Below are 17,840 nucleotides of genomic sequence, written 5' to 3' on the forward strand. Positions count from 1 at the left end.
GGGGGGGGGGGGGGGGGGGGGGGGGGGGGGGGGGGGTGCATAGAACATTCAAGATCATGTATAAAGTCAATACACAGTTCTCGTGCTTTGTTTACAAAATCAAACACTTGATGATTATGTAGAGAACGGATTTCAAGAAAAAGATCATACTTCTCCTTTGACGGTTGGATGTAGTATATAGCATCCATTGTTGGCAAAGGTTGTCTTCTTCTGAAAAGGTCTTCCACCACTGTCACAATAAATACAAATTAATCATTAGGACATGCTAGAACTAACAACCAATTAAAATACCCTACATGGGACTTTGTAACTCATTTCCACCAGATTTCGTGACAAAGTCAATAAACCTTATGTTTCTGACTGGGTAGAACTAGAGATCACAGAGTAACTTTTGTGGTGCCTTAAAACGTTTATTTTTCTTTATAGAAATAGGAGTAGAAACATAACCTAATGAAACTAGTCATCACTCACTTCTCATTGAAAAATGCTCTTTGTTCTTGGTTTACTGAAGGGGTTTGATAATTGTGTGAGGTTAGATTGTCAACTAGTTCTACAATGACACAGATAAACTTAAAGAGTTCATTGCATGCGGAGCTCACATGAAACTCCTTGATCAGTGATATCAGCCATTTTGCATGTGGAAGACATCACTTTTACCGTTACTTTATCCATGATAAGAACCTGCAAAGAAGTAGTTAAGCAGCATAATTTTAAAAATTGCAAGTCTCCCATGCTGTCAAGACATAAAGGCAGCACATAACTGAAAGGAAAAATAGAGACAGAAGCCAATAACAACAGTGACTCCTAAATTTATTCTTATGCAAGTGCATTTCTTCTTTCATAACACTATCTTTTGAGGTTATTAGACAATCTCACTGTGGGCTGGCGTTAACTCGCAAACCAGTACCAAGCAATGTCATACATGCACACAGCTATAACATATTCACGCTGACACATGATCAATCATTCTGTTATGACACAGATAACAAGTTAGACTATTCATGTTAAATTAATCAAGTCATATTGGGAAGATATTTTACTACAGACCATGTATGTCAAAACTTGAAAAGATGGGTAAACAATAGATATTCTAGAAATTTTGGCATTGACAGGACAGAAAACTAGTTTTCACACAATGATAAAGTTGCTCCCCCTGATTCAAAGTTCAAGGAGCGGAAACAGCCTCTTTGCAGAAATGGAAGGAGAAGGCTGTGTACTGTATACACCACTCTCCCCCTAACCCCTACTAGTTGGGAAGCCCTTCGTGCATGAGGTAAGACATTTTGAAGCTGGTGGAAAAAACAACATAACAAAATACTTGCTTTCCCCAAACATCTGGATGAGAGTCTTTCTTTAAGAGATAAGATTTTTGAAAAAAGTATTTAAGGCTACGAAATATAATTGTTTCAAGGAGAAAAGAAAAAATTTAACAAACTGATTTCGTGTAATAAATTCCTCCTGTTAACATACCTTCCATGAAGATCTTGAATCTCCTGAATCAGAAGTTCGAAGCATTTCATGTAATAGTCCTAGAACAAAAATACATCAAGACAGTCAGCACATTAGTCGAAACTCATCTTTAATGCAGTGTGAAATGCCATAGACACCCACAGAGATCAAGGGACAAGTTCAATGCATCAGGAATAGTAATCTCGTGGTAATACCATAATTCAATGCTGCAATAGAATTAAAATGTTTGATGCATTAAGAAACAGTAATCTCGGGGAACATACTTCTTGTTGCTAGATTGAAAAGATGCTAACAAAAGGTTTGATGATTTTCCTGGTTAATACAGTCTCCTATTTTGCATCTCTGTTCTTCCATTTTACAGTAGTTCAACTGCTAGGTGAATCACTGAATCCACACTGCAATTATTAAAAGAGTTGTACTCCACATGGGTAAAAAGGCTTCTATTATATGACCTTAGTCACCTTACTGATTTCTCGAAGAGTTATATCGGTTGAGATTATTTCTCCATCAGCTACTCATTGTTGTGCATCAACTTAACGATTCATCTTGATACACAATAAATTAGGAAGGCAACCAATCACTTATTACAGTATGAGATGTTTCAAAGTGTAAAGATATGAGCCTAACTCAACCCCAAAAGCTAGCTCATGAGGGGAGAATTGTCTAAGTTCATTGAAGCAAACCACCAGTCCATTCCCCCAACCAATGTGGGACTGTAACCCACTCTAACAGCCCCTTCACGTTCAGGCTGATTGGAACACGCACCGGGGGCCCAAACGGGGAAGGACATGACTCTAATACCACGTAAAGATATGACACCTGAACCTAACTCAACCCCAAAAAATAAAGGGAAACAAGTTGTGTAAGCCTCCACATGTAAGCAACAAAAACAACTCTCCCCACCTCACCCCAATCCCCCTTTTGGAGGCACTAAATTTCGAACCCTATCAGCTCCTACTTGAAATCCAAGAAAGTTTTGGTCAAATTAAAAAGGGAAACCCGTGCACTAAGCTACCACTATGCATAAGGTCTGAAGAAAGGCCGAACCACAAGTGTCTATTCTAGACAACCACACCCTACATTTTGTAAGAGGCTGTTTCCACAGCTTGAACCCGTGACCTCCTGATCACATGACAATAACTTTACTAGTTACGCCAAGGCTCCCCTTCAATTAGTTTTGGTCAAATTAGTCTTCTAAAATACAAATTATAAGGTATGGATTCATGATTCAGAAAGCACTTGATCACATTAAACAACTGACTTTACAAGAATAGCTAGTTACCAGAACGCATCGCATCCTCATACATATCAATCACAAACTAGTTGGAATGAATGCTACGAATACCACATTCTAAAAATTGGGGATTGATTACAGTAGAAATGTCAAAGTAATAAATTTGAAATAAATGCAATATGTGTGAAGTAAGAGCTTACGATCACGGCTGATTTGCTTGAAGTTCTTATACTCTCCTCCATGAGAGGACGTTTCTGAATCTGAAAAAGACATTGTCGTTGGAAATTCTGTTCAGTGAATCTTTGGAATGAAGAAATTGAATTGAAATTTAGTGAGAGAGAGAGAGTGGAGGGAGAAAATAGTGGGAAGGCGTTTTTGAAGGGGAGAATCGAGAGAGTCTGAAAAGGTCGTTAAAACTTCGTGGGGACGCACAAAGAGCTCTAACCGTGCATTTCTTTTCTATTCTTTTTTTCTTTCATATTCTATTTGTGAAATTACATTAAGTATGTTATCGTTATTCGTTTTTGTACATACATGGAGTATCATTTATTTGTTGGAGTAAACTGAGATATTTTTTTCGTTTGAATTTTAATGGATATATTTTATTGATGAGCGATGGAGTAAAACATCTATAAAGATTCTCTATCTCCTTTAGGGGTTGTTTGATAATGCAGGGATTATTAATGCATGGATTAGTAATGCAGTGATTAGTTTTTATCAAGTGTTTGGTTCATTGTTTCCCATTTAATTCTATGTTTGGTTTGAAATTTTAGAAAAAGTTTATTTCCTATTATACCCTTGAGTTATTATGAGATTTTATATTTCATTTAATTGTCAAGTTAAATACTAAAATATATTTAAAAAATTATTATTAATTTTGAGGTGTGATATGCCACCATAGAGATCCTTGATAGCATGGTATATTTCTATTTTTTTGTTGGTCAAATATACTTTAAACTTAACATAGATTTAAGGTTACTTAAATTGTTCAAATACACGATGCTTATTTTTTTTAAAAAAAAAGTTCAAGTGGTCAAGTGACGAATTACATATAAAAAAAAAGCCGAAAAAAATCAACCCAATATAACAAATCAAACATGGAGAAAAAAATATTAATTTGTGAAATCATCACATTACATGAAATGAATTTGGAGAATTTAAAAGAATGTTTATAAATATTCTCATATAAATAAAAAAGAGCATTAAATTACAAAAAAAAAATTAGGAAAAAATTTTTGGGGATAGTTTAGTCATTTAGAGGTCTTATCCAAGGATTATTAAATCTTGGATTAGTTATCCCTCCCTTTTCTATGGATAAAATAAGACCTTGTATGAGGTATAACTAATCCATGGATTAGGTTAAATAATGTAACCAAACAATATTTTTGTTGAATATGTTAAATCACATTATCTTGCACGTTAAGTTGTATTTACTTATTTGTTTTGAGTTTGAAATTATCATGTGACTAGTAAATTGGCCTGCGCTTCGCGCAGTTAAATTATTTCTTTAAAATTTATTAGAACAGAACTTTTCTTGTATTTTGATGTTATAGCATTTTTATATAAATCTATTTTCAAGAGTATAGAGGTTATTCAATTGTAGTTTACCATTTGTTTTATCTAAAGAAAAGGCAAAATTACAAATCATACCACTATTTTCTCCTAGTTTACATAATTTCATTTTACAGATTCATTAATTTGCTTTTGAAATTTTACAATGTTAGTTTAGTTTTATAAGCTATATGCATGCATGGTTACATAGTGTCTTTAATTAGAGAGTCACATAAATATTTTTCTCAATTTTATTTTTTGCAAATTTCATTAGTGTATATATATATAACTTGTGTGTTTATCAAGAGCAAAGGTTCCATAATCATATGATATACCAAGAAGTAATATGTAGTTATTATGTGTTTTAAAATTAAAATGCAATCTTCCGAAATCCAAATCTCATATGTAATATAGTTATGATGGTGTTTGGGAATTGAAGTTGTTCACGAACAAAACATTAAGGATCCTTGAAAAGGGTGAAAGAGAAGTAACAGATAATGGGAAAAAAGTTCAAAAGAGTACTTTGGTGCGAGAGAATAGTCATTATTGTGTATCATACAATTGTAATTAATTTCTAGTTTTAGTTCTTTCATTTGACTTTCTATTTTTTTTTTTTACTCCTGTTAATATTAACATTATTATGACAACAATAAAAAATCATATAAATTTCTAGGCTTGATCTCTTGGAGAAGAAAAGATTTCTTTGGAGAATGTTGTAAAGAAGTGTATGTACTTAAAAACAACAATTAATGACTGTAAAAAAACATACAAGGATCTATAACTATAGAATGAAACAAAAAGGAAAAATCAAGCTCATTGAATGCACAATGTTTCCTTAAGGAAGTCATTCCCCTCTAGTACCCGAGGTTTAAAGCAATAGATCCTCTCAGGATGAAACAATTTTATTCACCAGTGTAATAATACAAAAACAATAGTGTTAGTGAGCCACTCAACACGAGCAAAATACACAAATATTTAATTGTGTAGAAGAAGAAGAAGAAGTTCAGAATTTTCATTGTTTTAAAATGAGAGAGAACCCCTCTATTTATAGACAACAAAGGGTAGTGTGAACAAATGCTTATTGTGCCTTACTGGAAAGGTCACAACTCTTTGGAGAAGTCACAACTCTTCGGAAAGGTCACAACCTTTCATAAATGTTACAACATTTCATAAAAGTCGCAACTCTTCGTAAAAGTCACAACTTCTCATAAAAGTCACAACTTTTAATAAAAGTCGCAACTCTTCATAAAAGTCACAATTTTTCATAAAAGTCAAAATTTTTAATATCAGTCACAAATTTTCATAAAAGAGAAGGCTAATTTTGGAAATAAATAAATTAAAAAGGAATCTTTATTTGTGGTAGCTCCACATAGGCGGACCTAAGGTTCTCTTTTATATATATATATATGATTATTGGTACTGCTTTTTTATTTTAGTACTATGTAATATATTGAAAGTTGTTGGGGAAATAAAGTTAAGGATACGAGGAAGTAATTTGTAGTAGTATATTTGATACCAATAATTGTTTAGAATTGGACGTGCATGTTGGTCACTCCAACATGCTGCAATTGGCGACCAACTAATCGTGCATTATCAACTCCAACAGGACATCAATAGCAGCATTGCGTGTAATCAGATGTTTTGAATTCAAACATTGAAAAATAAGAAAAAAGATTATTCCTAAAAATAAATCTCGCGGTATATGAATCCATATATAGACTATACTAAAAATATTCAACAGCAATCAGATAGGAAATCAAATTAAAAAACCCAACATGATACACCTATTTTTCTTGTGTTCTTAAAAAACTTGTACACCTATTACTAATAATTAACATTATTATTAAATAATTTAAGTTTATTTTCTTATAAGAATTTTGAAAAATACACGTTTCAAGTAAAAAATATTCTCTCTCTTAGTAAGGCGAGAATAATTTTTTTCAAATAGGCACAATAATGTTTGTTCTCTTTTTTAAAATTTTATAAAATTAAATGCATAAGTAATTTCTATTTTTATTTGTAATTTTAATTTATTTTTTAAATACTCTATCTTAATATACTCGATTACGGATACACATTCTTATTAATTAGTTGACTTACAATTAATAATTAAGGGTGATATAGTAAAATTATTCATAATTTTTTTTTTATATATATAAAAATCATCCCATTTATTTTACCTATGAACTTTTTCTGGAAAAAAATGCCTACTACAACCAGGATTTAAAGTGGTGTAGATTTACACTAATTTATTAACAATTGATTTTGTTTCTTAGACTTTGCAACTTAATAAAAATTACGTTTCGAACTTGTTTCAATAGTGAAAACCGTGGTTTATTGGTGATGTTATGGGAGATAGAAATATAGTTCAATGTGATTGTTTTCAATGTTCAATAGTAATATTGTATACTACTTTTTATATAATAGTGGAGTTATAAAAAATAAATTAAGTTATTTGCTATTTTTTAAAAACTAAGGATTTTTATCAAATTCTAAAAAAATGAAAATTCATATACTATGCCGAACACACCTTCAACTTAAAAAAATTCATTGTCAAACTCCTATTAACCTTATTTATGCACAGTTAATAGAAGTCTAAATCTAAATACTTCAGACATTAGACTATTAAATACGTTTATTTTTATTGATAATGATGTAATTAAGATGAAGTAATTCCAACTACTAGCCAAGCTTGACTATCAAATACAATGGATACTGTAATTCCAATTTTACCCTTCCCCTTTTCAGTTTCCCTTCTTCCCCATCATTTCACTTCCCTCAACCATGGATTCCACTTTTTCTGCTCGGAATCCATAAACCCGAAAAAAAGAAGAAATTTTAAAGAAATTAAAACCAAATTTAATCAAATAAACACACTCAAGAACTAAACGAAATCAAACCCCTTTGATTCTTATTTTGTGTAATTCTTTTTTTTTTTCGTGTGAATTTTTTTGAGAGATTTTAATATGTATAGATCTGGAACAGTGATGGCTTGGAACGTATTCAGATTCTGTACGGCCCTAAGAGGACTGGGATCAATTATGATCTTGTTGGTCCTAGGCGTTGTCGGTGTTACATATTACGCTGTCGTTTTGACCAGCTATGGTCCCACCCTCATCAGTGGCTCTGGAATCTTGGATGCCCTCATCGCGCTTGCCGTACTTGTCTTGTTCCATTGTTTGGTAAATTTCTTGACTTCTATTGTATTGGGGTTTCCTTTATTGATCATTGGTTTTAATGGGTGGAAAGGAATTTTGATGTATGTGGGGTTTGTGAGGAAATTGGAAAGAATGTTCTTTTTGGGTGTTTTATTTGACTGAAGTTCTTTGAGGAGAGTGCTGCTAAATGGTGTGGATGTATTGGGTTTTGATAGGATGTACGAGCATATTCTTGGTTTTTTTGTAAAGTAAGGTATATGAGATATTAGTTTAATTTTTTTTATGTATCGTGCTTACTTGAATTTACATTAGAGTGTCTAGCTTGGTCAGAAATTGATGATAGTGTAGGGATAATGTGTGAGATTTACAGAATCCGATATGTTTCACAGAACTCCTAATTTGTCCTGAAAGATAAATATCGAGTAGCGAAATGAAACACGGTCAAATGGAGTGGATGTTGAGTGTTATCAAATGCTCAGTTTGAGTGACGTGTAAGCTAAGTTGCTCGGACTCTTTACTTTTGGTGCCGCACCCGTGTCGACACGACATGAGTGTGGGATCCGTGTCTGATTTGGTCATTCAATTTTGGGTACTTTGACCAAAATCTGGACAATTTTAATGAATTATGTAATCAATACAAAAGCTAAGGTGAAATTGAAGGAAATGGAATACATTTTATATAAAATTTGTATGTCACTCCTGTTCGTTTGATCTCCTTCCAGGATTCTCCTCAAGTTCTCCACATAATATTTCATAATTTAGGTTTTATAACTCTATTGTTAGATATTTTAATTATTTTTAGGCGAAGCCCCACACCCGTATCCATACATGGATCCATATCCCCGAATCTTAAAAATTAGATCATGAAGGATCCAACCTTTAGATCCGCACCCGTATTGGACACTCGCACCAGAGTCCAAGCAACTTAGCGTGTAAGCACTAAAGCTAAGTGCAAAATAAGCTGAGCTTTTCACGCGCTTAGATAACACTCAAGTTAAGGCACCAAAGCCCCTAAGGTGCGTGTCTCATCATGCATGGGCTCTGTCTTGAAGAGGATGACTAGACAATAATTATTCTATTGAGAACATATTTTTTAAAATTCATTTGTCGATATATATGTTGTTGACACTAAAAGGGTAGGAGGATTTATATAGCTAGCCCCAACTAGTTTGAGATTGAGACATACTTGTCCGCAAATTTCATTTTGTAGCTTAGATTGCATTGAAGAATTCTAAGTTTCTTTTTTAGACGGTAAATTTTCTCTACCAATACTTACCGAACACCAATTGATATGGGGACATACAAATCGGGGTCTTGAATGCAGTTCTATACTCCCAAAGAGCGTCATCTAACTTCCGGGACCAATCGGATCGTAGAAGGTATCAATAATCGTGCGCACAAGATATACACCTTCTATGTCAAGTTAGGTCATGTTAAACATTGAGAAGATGATCATAGTTAATGCAAAATGACAATTATTGAAGAAGCTCTCCGGGATAGGTCTTTTTACGTTGATGGAGATCGACAATACACTTGCGATACTTGGCTGTCACTCACAGAAAGTATCTAACAAAATATGAGTTTGATTCGACCTCGTTAGCATAGAGATGATATTCCTTGCTCGTGATAATATAATCATTTATTCACAAACTTTACGTGGGAAAAGTAGTGTTCATTAACCATCATGGAAAATCTTTTTCTCCACTTAGAAATTCTATATCTTCTAATTTTGGAATTTATATAAAAGTCAAATTAGGCTATGGATGCATAGTGATCTATACTCTGTAGCTGAAGGAGTTGTTGTTCTTTGATAACTGCAGTTGGTGATGCTTTTGTGGAGTTACTTCTCTGTCGTTTTTACGGATCCTGGTAGTGTACCTCCAAATTGGAAGCCAGACTTGGATGAAGAAAGAGATGACACTGATCCATTAACCGCATCTGAATTTGGGGCTTCACCAGCTGATTCAACCAACCCAAGAGTACGGTTTTGTAAAAAGTGCAACCAGTTGAAACCACCTCGGTGCCATCATTGTTCTGTTTGTGAGTTCTTGTTATGCACCTTCTGTGACGATTTTTGTTTCTATTTTTTTTTTTTTCAATTTGAGATTGAGCTGTTCATGTTTCCGTGTTTTAGGTGGAAGATGTGTGTTAAAGATGGACCATCATTGCGTGTGGGTTGTCAATTGCGTTGGAGCACTAAACTACAAGTATTTCCTTCTTTTTCTGGTAAGCTTCACTATTCTTATAGTTGATAATATTCTACTATCAGCAACCTTAGCAAAATTGATAGGGTACCAGCAAATATGAAATTTCTCTGTGGCACTGACTGCTCTCAGCCTTTGCTGTTAGCTTTCTATTCTAATAGCTACTATCCCTTCTGCTATGCAATTTATTCCTTGTTGCACTGTTTGCACCCTTTTCGGTATTTCAATGGATATACCACAAAGTTGTAAAGGTTTTGTTTTCGACCAACTTCTTAAGCTAAACAGACAGTAGAAAAGAACTGTGACTGGAAAATCATATTCACCTATTGATCCAACAGTGCACAATCATGAGGAGCTGTGACTTCTTTTATCCAGCTAGTTGTACAAGTGTGGAAAGAACTGGCTATTTTCATTTGGAAGATCTGACAAACCACTTAACTTGCATTAATTTCAGAGCATTATCATATTTAAATATATTGTGACCATAGCGAGGAATTATTTTCAAATTTCTGTAACCTTGTTCTTTGCCAAATTTTACTTTTCCTTTTATATTACCAACTCTGCCTGTGTGAGCTTTGCATAGCTGGCACCAAGACTGGATAAAACAGAGTTGTGTAGGTTGTTGGGCAGATTAAAACTAATCAAATCATGATGCAGCTACCTACTAGTTCGCGTTTGATGCTTAATTGATTGACCAATTAACTTGCATTGTGATATTGAGTTAATAGTTCCCATCTTATTTCTGCATGTTATGCCTGTGAATTCCTGTTAGCTGATTGTATTTATCAATTGTCAATGGAGATACTTATCCACTATTAATGTTCCATTTGTTGACAATAAATACTTTATTGACCCTTCTTCCCAAATTAATTATGTCTTCCTTTATGCAGTTCTACACGTTCCTTGAGACTACTCTTGTGACTCTAGCATTACTGCCACAGTTTATTGCATTCTTCAGTGATGGGGAGATACCTGGGACTCCAGGCACTCTTGCTACCACTTTCCTTGCGTTTGGTAAGGTGTAGAAACCCTGCTTCCCAAACTTTGCCTCCTGTGATTTCTCTTACATAGGCATGCAATTTGCTATTTATTTACACAATTCTTGTGAATCGCAGTCTTCAATCTTGCTTTTGCTTTGAGTGTATTGGGATTTCTGATCATGCACATATCATTGGTGGCTGGTAATACCACAACCATTGAGGTATTACGCCTTTCTGACTTTTGGGTTCAAAGTTTAATGGTGAACTGCTATCACTTATCGTAAAGGGAAATTATTGCTAAAAATTGGTGTTTATCTGTGTCTTGGGTTTAGCTGTTCAGGAAGGTTTGTTTGCTAGATCAATTGTCGAAGCATGTTTATTTTGGCTCGTTTTGATTGACCACCTCATAAAAGTCGTTTTCTTGCAAAATCACGGAGGTCAGAGTCAGACTCTTCATATTTTCTCTACCCCACAAAAAGAAACTGTAAAGATATGACACCTGGGCCTAACTCAACCCCAAAAGCTAGCTCATGAGGGGAGGTTTGTCCAAGTCCATATAAGGAGACCAAATTCCCATCCCTCTACCGATGTGGGACATCTTAACACTCCCCCGCACGCTGGAGCGTGAACACTTCTAAATGGGGGCCATCATCGGTGAACAACAAATTGGGATGGACCTTGGCTCTGATACCATGTAAAGATATGGCACCTGGGCCTAACTCAACCCCAAAAGTTAGCTCATGAGGGGAGGTTTGTCCAAGTCCATATAAGGAAACCAAATTCCCATCCCTCTACCAATGTGGGACATCTTAACAGAAACAAACAAACAAAATTGAAGTAGAGAGATTCCTCATCCATATTTGCTTTTCCCCACATCTTTTTTTTCCTTTCAAAACTCAAATCTACGAAGAACATTTTACCTGGAGGATCCATTGGTGGCTTCCCAAGGGAGAAAATGATCGCGTAACTCTTCTTCAGCCAGACTTGGGCAGGATAGCAGAGGAAAATTTAAAGTTGGTTATCCTTTTATTAGGCTTCTTATCCATATTTGGACTGTATTCTCTTTTATCACTATGCCTCACAATTACTAGAGGCCGCCTCCTTGCATAGAATCCTTCTGCTGCCGATGCCACTTAAAATCTGACTTTGGCCCTTCAAACTCCATTCTGAAATGGTGGAAAATACATTTGCCGTGGCTATTGCACTAAACTACATGGTTTACCTGAAGAAACCACATCTTTAAGGGCCTGTTTGGATTGGCTTTTGGCTTATGACTTATAAGCCAAAAACCATAAGTTAGGATTTCTAACTTATGGCTTTTGGCTTATTTTTGTTATTTTGGCTTTAAAATAAGTGCTTATAAGTAATGTTACCTTTCTCAAAAAAAAATAAGTGCTTATAAGCACTTTTTAACTTTACCCAAACACTTCAAAACTGCTTAAAAACTATTTTGGCTTAAAAGCACCTAAAATAAGTCGATCCAAACGGGCACTAAATCTTCTAATGATAAGCCTTCCTCCAATTAGATGCTTGAAGCTCAACCTCTTATTTTCGGATTCTAGGTTTCATGAACCAACTGCTACTTTGAGGCCACTGCTTGTGCTTCCCTTGGTATGAAATAAATCACAAATGAAAAATGTATTGGATAAGAAATGAGAATCCCTCAAGATATTTGAACTTGAAGTTTCCGCAGTTAATTGCTCCCTTTACTGACAGGATTCTGAGTATTCTTTGCCGCATTAAAACACTTCTTATACTTGCAGGCATATGAGAAGAAGACCACTCCAAAATGGCGTTATGATCTTGGTCGAAAGAGGAATTTTGAACAGGTTAGTAAAGTTTGGAAAAGATTGAGATTGTCAATTGTATGCTTTTACCATGATTGCTCTCAGTTGCAAGGTAAAAATTGATGTGTCTTATGTAGCATTATGATCTAAATTATAGATTAAAAACTCGTGTAAAGGTACAAGATCAAGGGCGGTAATCTCTTTTTTAAAAAATAAAATAAAAATTGGTAATGTTGCAAGGGAAGTAATCTCTTTTACCAGGTGCTATCCATGTTCTCCATTTTTTGGGGTCTGCATGTTTGAGACTGGGTCGACTACTTCCAATTGCGCATGGCAATTATGTTAAATCTAACATATACTTGTAGAGAATCGAACTGAAAGCTTCACCGTAGCAATAAAGGGGAAAAGAGGAATACTTCTTTATATAGGGTTAGGAAGCCGTTAACACCAATTCAGTTGTTACTCAGAACGTGTATATCTACTCATGCTAACCACCTGTGTTTGAATCAATTTCTGAAAAGTGATTACATCATATAAAGAAGTGATACATCGATGTATGCTTGTACCTTTTATATATAGAAAAGCTTGGAGCAAAACTTGATTATACCTTCTTAACCTGCTTGCTGTATCTCAATTGTCTTTGTTTTCTAGCATTATATCACATTAGTTATAGAATCCATGATATGCCTCAGCATATGGGAACCAACCTGGTCAAAACAATGGTACTTCTATTTATCTTGTTTTGCTTTTATTAAAGATAAGGGATATGGAGAACCTAATCAAGGAGACAAGATATGCATGAAACCTCAGTACCAAAATACTGAAAAGAGAGTTTGTAAGTGGTGGGGTCTGACTCACCTAGCCTTTAACCCAAAGTATTTCTGTTGACTATCACCTTCACATACCTTTAGTTGTTTGAATCACTCAGGTGAACTTAGTTATTACCTGCCCGACACTTGGCATTGGTCCTTGATACACTCTCCTTTAAAGATCCACAGGATCAGTTTGTTGAATTCCCTGTTCATTAATATGGAGCATATAAAGAATGCATTAGGGGTCTCCGAGTATTCAAACGTTTGTCTTGAAAGGAGGTGTTGGTGTTTGCCACAGCAAAACAAGTTACTGTTGGGAAAGACCAAATCCCAAGCTTTTGTAGCATAGGCTGTGTGCCTGTGTTTTTGTGACTCCTCAGATTCATGTACAGTTGTTTGATGTCTTTTAGCTAGAGTTCTTTATTGAGTATCTACATCCATCTCATTTGACCCTTCTAAGGTTGTAATTTTATGCATCAGGTTTTTGGCCTGGACAAGCACTATTGGTTCATCCCTTCTTACTCAGAAGAAGATCTAAGAAGGATGCCTGCTCTTCATGGTCTTGAATACCCATCAAAGCCCGAACTCGAATCCCAAGAATTCTAGGTGTCATCAAGTACGTTACCAAGCTGAGTATGTTTTTTGTAACAATCATAGAGTAGTGTACCTAATGATGCCCATCCCGCGATCGCATCTACTGGCGCTGTGCAGAAACTACACAAAGAGGATATTGCCAGATGATGCAATGATGTATTGATAATGGGTTCTGTAAGATAGAAGTTTTGCTTATGTCTAAAGTCTGACTACAGGTTTTCTTGTAAGATGATCATCACAACTGTTTGATTAGAAATGTAGATTTTGATCTTTGATTTCAGTGTTAAAATGTAATTTTATTGTTCGTAATTGTTTGTGTAAAGTGGTTCTAATCTCTCTTGGAATTGTCTTAAAATTGCATAATCCGGTATTGTCACTCTATCTAAGTTGCATACTAGGATGTGTATATTTTTACTTAAAAGTTAGATACACAAATGATATTTCCACTCATAAAATATATTTAACTAGAATGAATTGGTATATAGTTTTTTATTTTATAGCCTGCCAAAATGATTGATAAATGTTCCGTTAATAATTTTCTTTTATTAACAACTTCACACATTTAATTAATTCTTGAATGATTTTTAAACTTCAATATTTATGTATTTTCATTTTAATTAGTTTTATATTGTATTATATATGTCCAAAGAAAATGGAGAAAAGAGAGGACTGGAAGGTTCTGAGTTGAAAGAGGAACAGAAAAAGGGAAGAATCTAGACCCCCAACACGTGTCACTCTCATGCCAGCTCCTTTTCAAATACAAAACGCCTAGCTATCTACGCACAATTTTTTGAAGTTCTAGAGTGTGCTGTTTGTGAGAATATGCAGAGAGGAAGAGGGGACAATTTCAACAGTCGATTCGGAGGCATAATGTCAAGTATATTTGGATTTGGAGGAAGAGACCCATTCGATGATCCATTCTTCTCTCGCCCGTCTCAATCTTCCATGTTACATCCAATAACTCCTTCTGATGATGAATCTAATAGGCCAGTCATTCAAGAGATTGATACGGAGGATGACGACGAAGATGCACCGCTAGAACCAGATGAGGAGAACGGGAACGGGGACGTGAATGGCTCTAAGAAGAAAAGAGATAGGGCTTATGCTAACAGAAATCCACTTGTTGAACATCCTGAAGACCTAACTGATGGTAACTTTTCTATCCTCAACTAGATTCAATAAAACAGATTACACTACACTGTGTGTTCTTGAGGATTTTGATCTCCTCACTGTTGCTCCATGATAGAATGGTATAACTAGTTCTATAAACAAGTTACTCGCGTTTTTTATGGTGTCTGTCCATGGTAGAATTCATGCTGGTTATCCTACTTATGCTGCAGACCATAGCAAGAGCAGCAAGATCATAAGCAAAGATGTGACTCGTGGAATGAAAGACATGAAATTGGAAGGAACGCAATCGAAGCCTCAGAGCATGATCTATAGAAGAGTTACGTATGGTGGAATAGACGGGACATATTACACTGCGACCACCTCACGGAGGGCTGGAAATGATGGAGTATGTTCTCTTCAATTGGTATCCTGGGTTGATATTCTTGTTCTTACTAGTTCTGACAGTGTATGTGTTGTTAAACAGAGGGTGTTAGAGGAGAGCAAGCAAGCAGATAGCACAACTGGTCAAGCAACACATAGAATTTCCAGAGGAATTCAGGATAAGGTATAATATATGTTTTAGTAGTCTTAGATATTTGGCAGTGTTCTTAAAATATTTGAAGAACCTATGGTCTGCTTTATGTTTTGAAGTTTTATAATACATGTTTTATTAACTTATTCTTTCGGTAGTGTCCTTCCTATTCTAAGAAGGCATATAATCATTAATTTACTTATTTAAGGAAGAGGTGATGGTGATTTAGTCAAATGCTCCTTATGATTAATGCTATCAAATGATTCTTATAGTAGGTAGGCAAAAACCTTAAACGACAGATTAAAATGAATGAGAGAGTATATGTGGTTTTGAGGATTAAAAGAGTTGGCTACTAACTATTGAGCTCCTAGATTGCCATGCGCATCTTAGTGGATTCTAATTCTTGTGTTTTCTGCGCTAGAGAGATGTTAATAATCTGTTACAATATCGATACACAAGCGGACAACATTAATTGGTCTGACTTTTCTCAAATGAATCTTTTCCTAGGTTGGCACCACTTTGTCCATGGTAGCAGTGATGTGAAATTCTAAAACATAGTTTCCATGTGTATTATTGGGGGGTATTTGAATTTTTGCCCTAACAGAGACCTTATTTTGACGGATACAAAAGAGTTTCTTATTGACATTTTTCTGTCATTCCTAGGGGCATTCGTTGACAAGGAAACTTGCCTCAGATGGTAAGGTGGATACAATGCAGACGTTGCATAATCTAGAAGAAGGTAGCATTTTCAATAAGATTGCTTAGATGCTCAGCTTTTATTTTCCATTGGACTGCAGATTTTTCATCTTGTGTTGTTTGTTTCTTTATTGTGCAGATGAATTAGCTGGCTTTGAACAGACATGGAATGGCAATGCTAATAACGAAATCCCTGGTTGGAATAGTGGATTTGATTTCCACGCAAATGCAGGTTAGTAAGCAAAAGGATATGCCTTTCTCTACTCATGTTAAATAGGACTACGTCCAGATTGCATTTGCACATATCTGATGGATTTCTGCAGTCTTCTCAGTTTATTTTATTGCATCCCTACCGCCAGACTTAAGCTGAGCTGGCTCGAGACTGGTGGATCTTGTAGTATGGATGTGGGTTCATTTGAACACACATCTTTTTAATTGCTTAAAATACTAAACTATGAACCTAGAGAACTCAAACTAGGTGATAGGTTCATTGGTTAGAACACGAGTCGTGAACCCATAGTATTAAAATCCTGGATTTTCCTCATCTTTATAAGGAATAGCGTTTAATCAAGCATTGTAGTGACATACAAATGTAATAAGTAAGGCAACTCTGTGAAGAATTACTTGAACACAAATTGATCACCTTTCGTCAACAATTGGTACAGATGAAGAGAGCTGCTTCTTAATCTGTTGCTAATACTCTTCACTCATAATTTACTGCACTCTCAAGTTGCTAATCCGTTGAATATCAATTCTGTAAGAACCTGGCACAGAAAATACCTGTTTGAAATCTTTTGTTAATGGGTTATTAGTTACAATTACAAAATTGTTTACCCCCAAAGTCGACAAAAATCTAAAATGAGCTTGGACCAGCCAATCTCCTGTAGGTTTTTGTTGCCAATTCAGATATTTAGGAATGATGTGTTTTCTTATATTGAAGGGAACTAAAGCTTCAATGATCCTCATAATAGTATACTATCTCGGTTATGCAGGAACAAGCAGTAATTGGCTGACGAATTGGGAAGCTGGATTCCGAGATCCATTTAGTGGTGTGAGACCAAGTAACAACAGTGCTCAGTCAGGGACGCAAAGTGGAAGACCAAAGAAGGTCGTTCGGATCAATATAGAGTGAATGTACGTGTTCTCCGGATTGATATCGAGCCATGGAATGGAGAAGTAGAGGACTAAACTATATTTGGTAGTTGCTTTAGGGTCTTGGTGAGAGGTAATAAAAGCAGTCGTAGGTCTATAAAGAAGGGATCGATGTATATGGGGTTGTTGTAATATTAATGCTTTATCCAGAGATGTTTTTGTTCGACTTCACATAATACAATTGATTAAATAGTACTCTTTCAAGCAATATAGAAGAAAATAACAAGTATATCTAGTCAAAGTATCCGTTATGGAATGTTGAAAACATACCTTAAAGTATTTCAATTTTTTGAGTTTTATACTTAACTATTAGGTGTGAGTTTTTTGTCTGAATTTGTCAAATATTTATTGGAACATATTTGAACTATAAGTTGTTCACTTTTCTTATCATTTAGGTAGGAAAAGTGAACCAACTAAGTAATAGTTGAAGTATGTTTTAATAAACATGAAGGAAATTTTGATAGTTTAAGTATGAAATATAAAAATTTGAGATTTTTAAGTGTGTTTTTGACCCTAACTATATAATAGTTGGTTTTTCTTCATTGAATTTTTTCAAAGCA

General features: G+C 34.9%; 3 protein-coding genes across 6 annotated transcripts in view; 2 read left to right on the forward strand and 1 right to left on the reverse strand.

Annotated features, from left to right (window-relative positions):
* The window catches only part of LOC125844905 (protein transport Sec1a-like), a 12,108-nt gene extending 8,954 nt beyond the window's left edge, over positions 1-3,154 (reverse strand). Inside the window, exons 1-4 of one of the 4 annotated variants that reach the window (XM_049524279.1) lie at positions 2,905-3,154; positions 1,471-1,529; positions 600-681; positions 151-229 (exon numbers count right to left, since the gene is read on the reverse strand). In XM_049524279.1, coding sequence (XP_049380236.1) covers positions 151-229; positions 600-681; positions 1,471-1,529; positions 2,905-2,977 — 293 coding nt within the window. In that variant the 5' untranslated portion in view covers positions 2,978-3,154. Of the gene's footprint in view, positions 1-150; positions 230-599; positions 682-1,470; positions 1,530-2,904 lie in introns of those variants that run through there. The other 3 variants (XM_049524272.1, XM_049524287.1, XM_049524294.1) reach the window with 3 other exon arrangements.
* Positions 3,155-7,023: 3,869 nt separating this feature from the next.
* Positions 7,024-14,099, forward strand: LOC125845252 (probable protein S-acyltransferase 14). The gene is made up of 7 exons (XM_049524726.1): positions 7,024-7,437; positions 9,234-9,453; positions 9,548-9,639; positions 10,508-10,631; positions 10,733-10,818; positions 12,361-12,426; positions 13,677-14,099. The coding sequence occupies exons 1-7, from the start codon at positions 7,222-7,224 to the stop codon at positions 13,800-13,802; spliced, it is 930 nt and encodes a 309-aa protein (XP_049380683.1). The 5' UTR covers positions 7,024-7,221; the 3' UTR covers positions 13,803-14,099.
* A 475-nt stretch (positions 14,100-14,574) lies between these two features.
* LOC125845288 (uncharacterized) lies at positions 14,575-17,521 on the forward strand. The gene is made up of 6 exons (XM_049524774.1): positions 14,575-14,940; positions 15,131-15,306; positions 15,385-15,465; positions 16,096-16,171; positions 16,268-16,360; positions 17,121-17,521. Exons 1-6 carry the CDS (start codon positions 14,613-14,615, stop codon positions 17,258-17,260), a joined length of 894 nt encoding a protein of 297 aa, XP_049380731.1. The 5' UTR covers positions 14,575-14,612; the 3' UTR covers positions 17,261-17,521.
* The last annotated feature ends 319 nt before the right edge of the window (positions 17,522-17,840 follow it).

This window comes from Solanum stenotomum, chromosome 1, assembly GCF_019186545.1.
Source record: "Solanum stenotomum isolate F172 chromosome 1, ASM1918654v1, whole genome shotgun sequence".
NCBI lineage: Eukaryota > Viridiplantae > Streptophyta > Magnoliopsida > Solanales > Solanaceae > Solanum > Solanum stenotomum.

Coding starts and splice junctions, on each gene's coding strand:
- LOC125845252 (XM_049524726.1), top strand. CDS start 7,222: ATGTATAGATCTGGAACAGTGATGGCTTGGAACGTATTCAGATTCTGT. Junction 9,454..9,547: donor GTGCCATCATTGTTCTGTTT/GTGAGTTCTTGT, acceptor TCCGTGTTTTAG/GTGGAAGATGTGTGTTAAAG. Junction 9,640..10,507: donor AGTATTTCCTTCTTTTTCTG/GTAAGCTTCACT, acceptor TCCTTTATGCAG/TTCTACACGTTCCTTGAGAC.
- LOC125845288 (XM_049524774.1), top strand. CDS start 14,613: ATGCAGAGAGGAAGAGGGGACAATTTCAACAGTCGATTCGGAGGCATA. Junction 16,172..16,267: donor GTTGCATAATCTAGAAGAAG/GTAGCATTTTCA, acceptor TTTATTGTGCAG/ATGAATTAGCTGGCTTTGAA. Junction 16,361..17,120: donor TGATTTCCACGCAAATGCAG/GTTAGTAAGCAA, acceptor TCGGTTATGCAG/GAACAAGCAGTAATTGGCTG.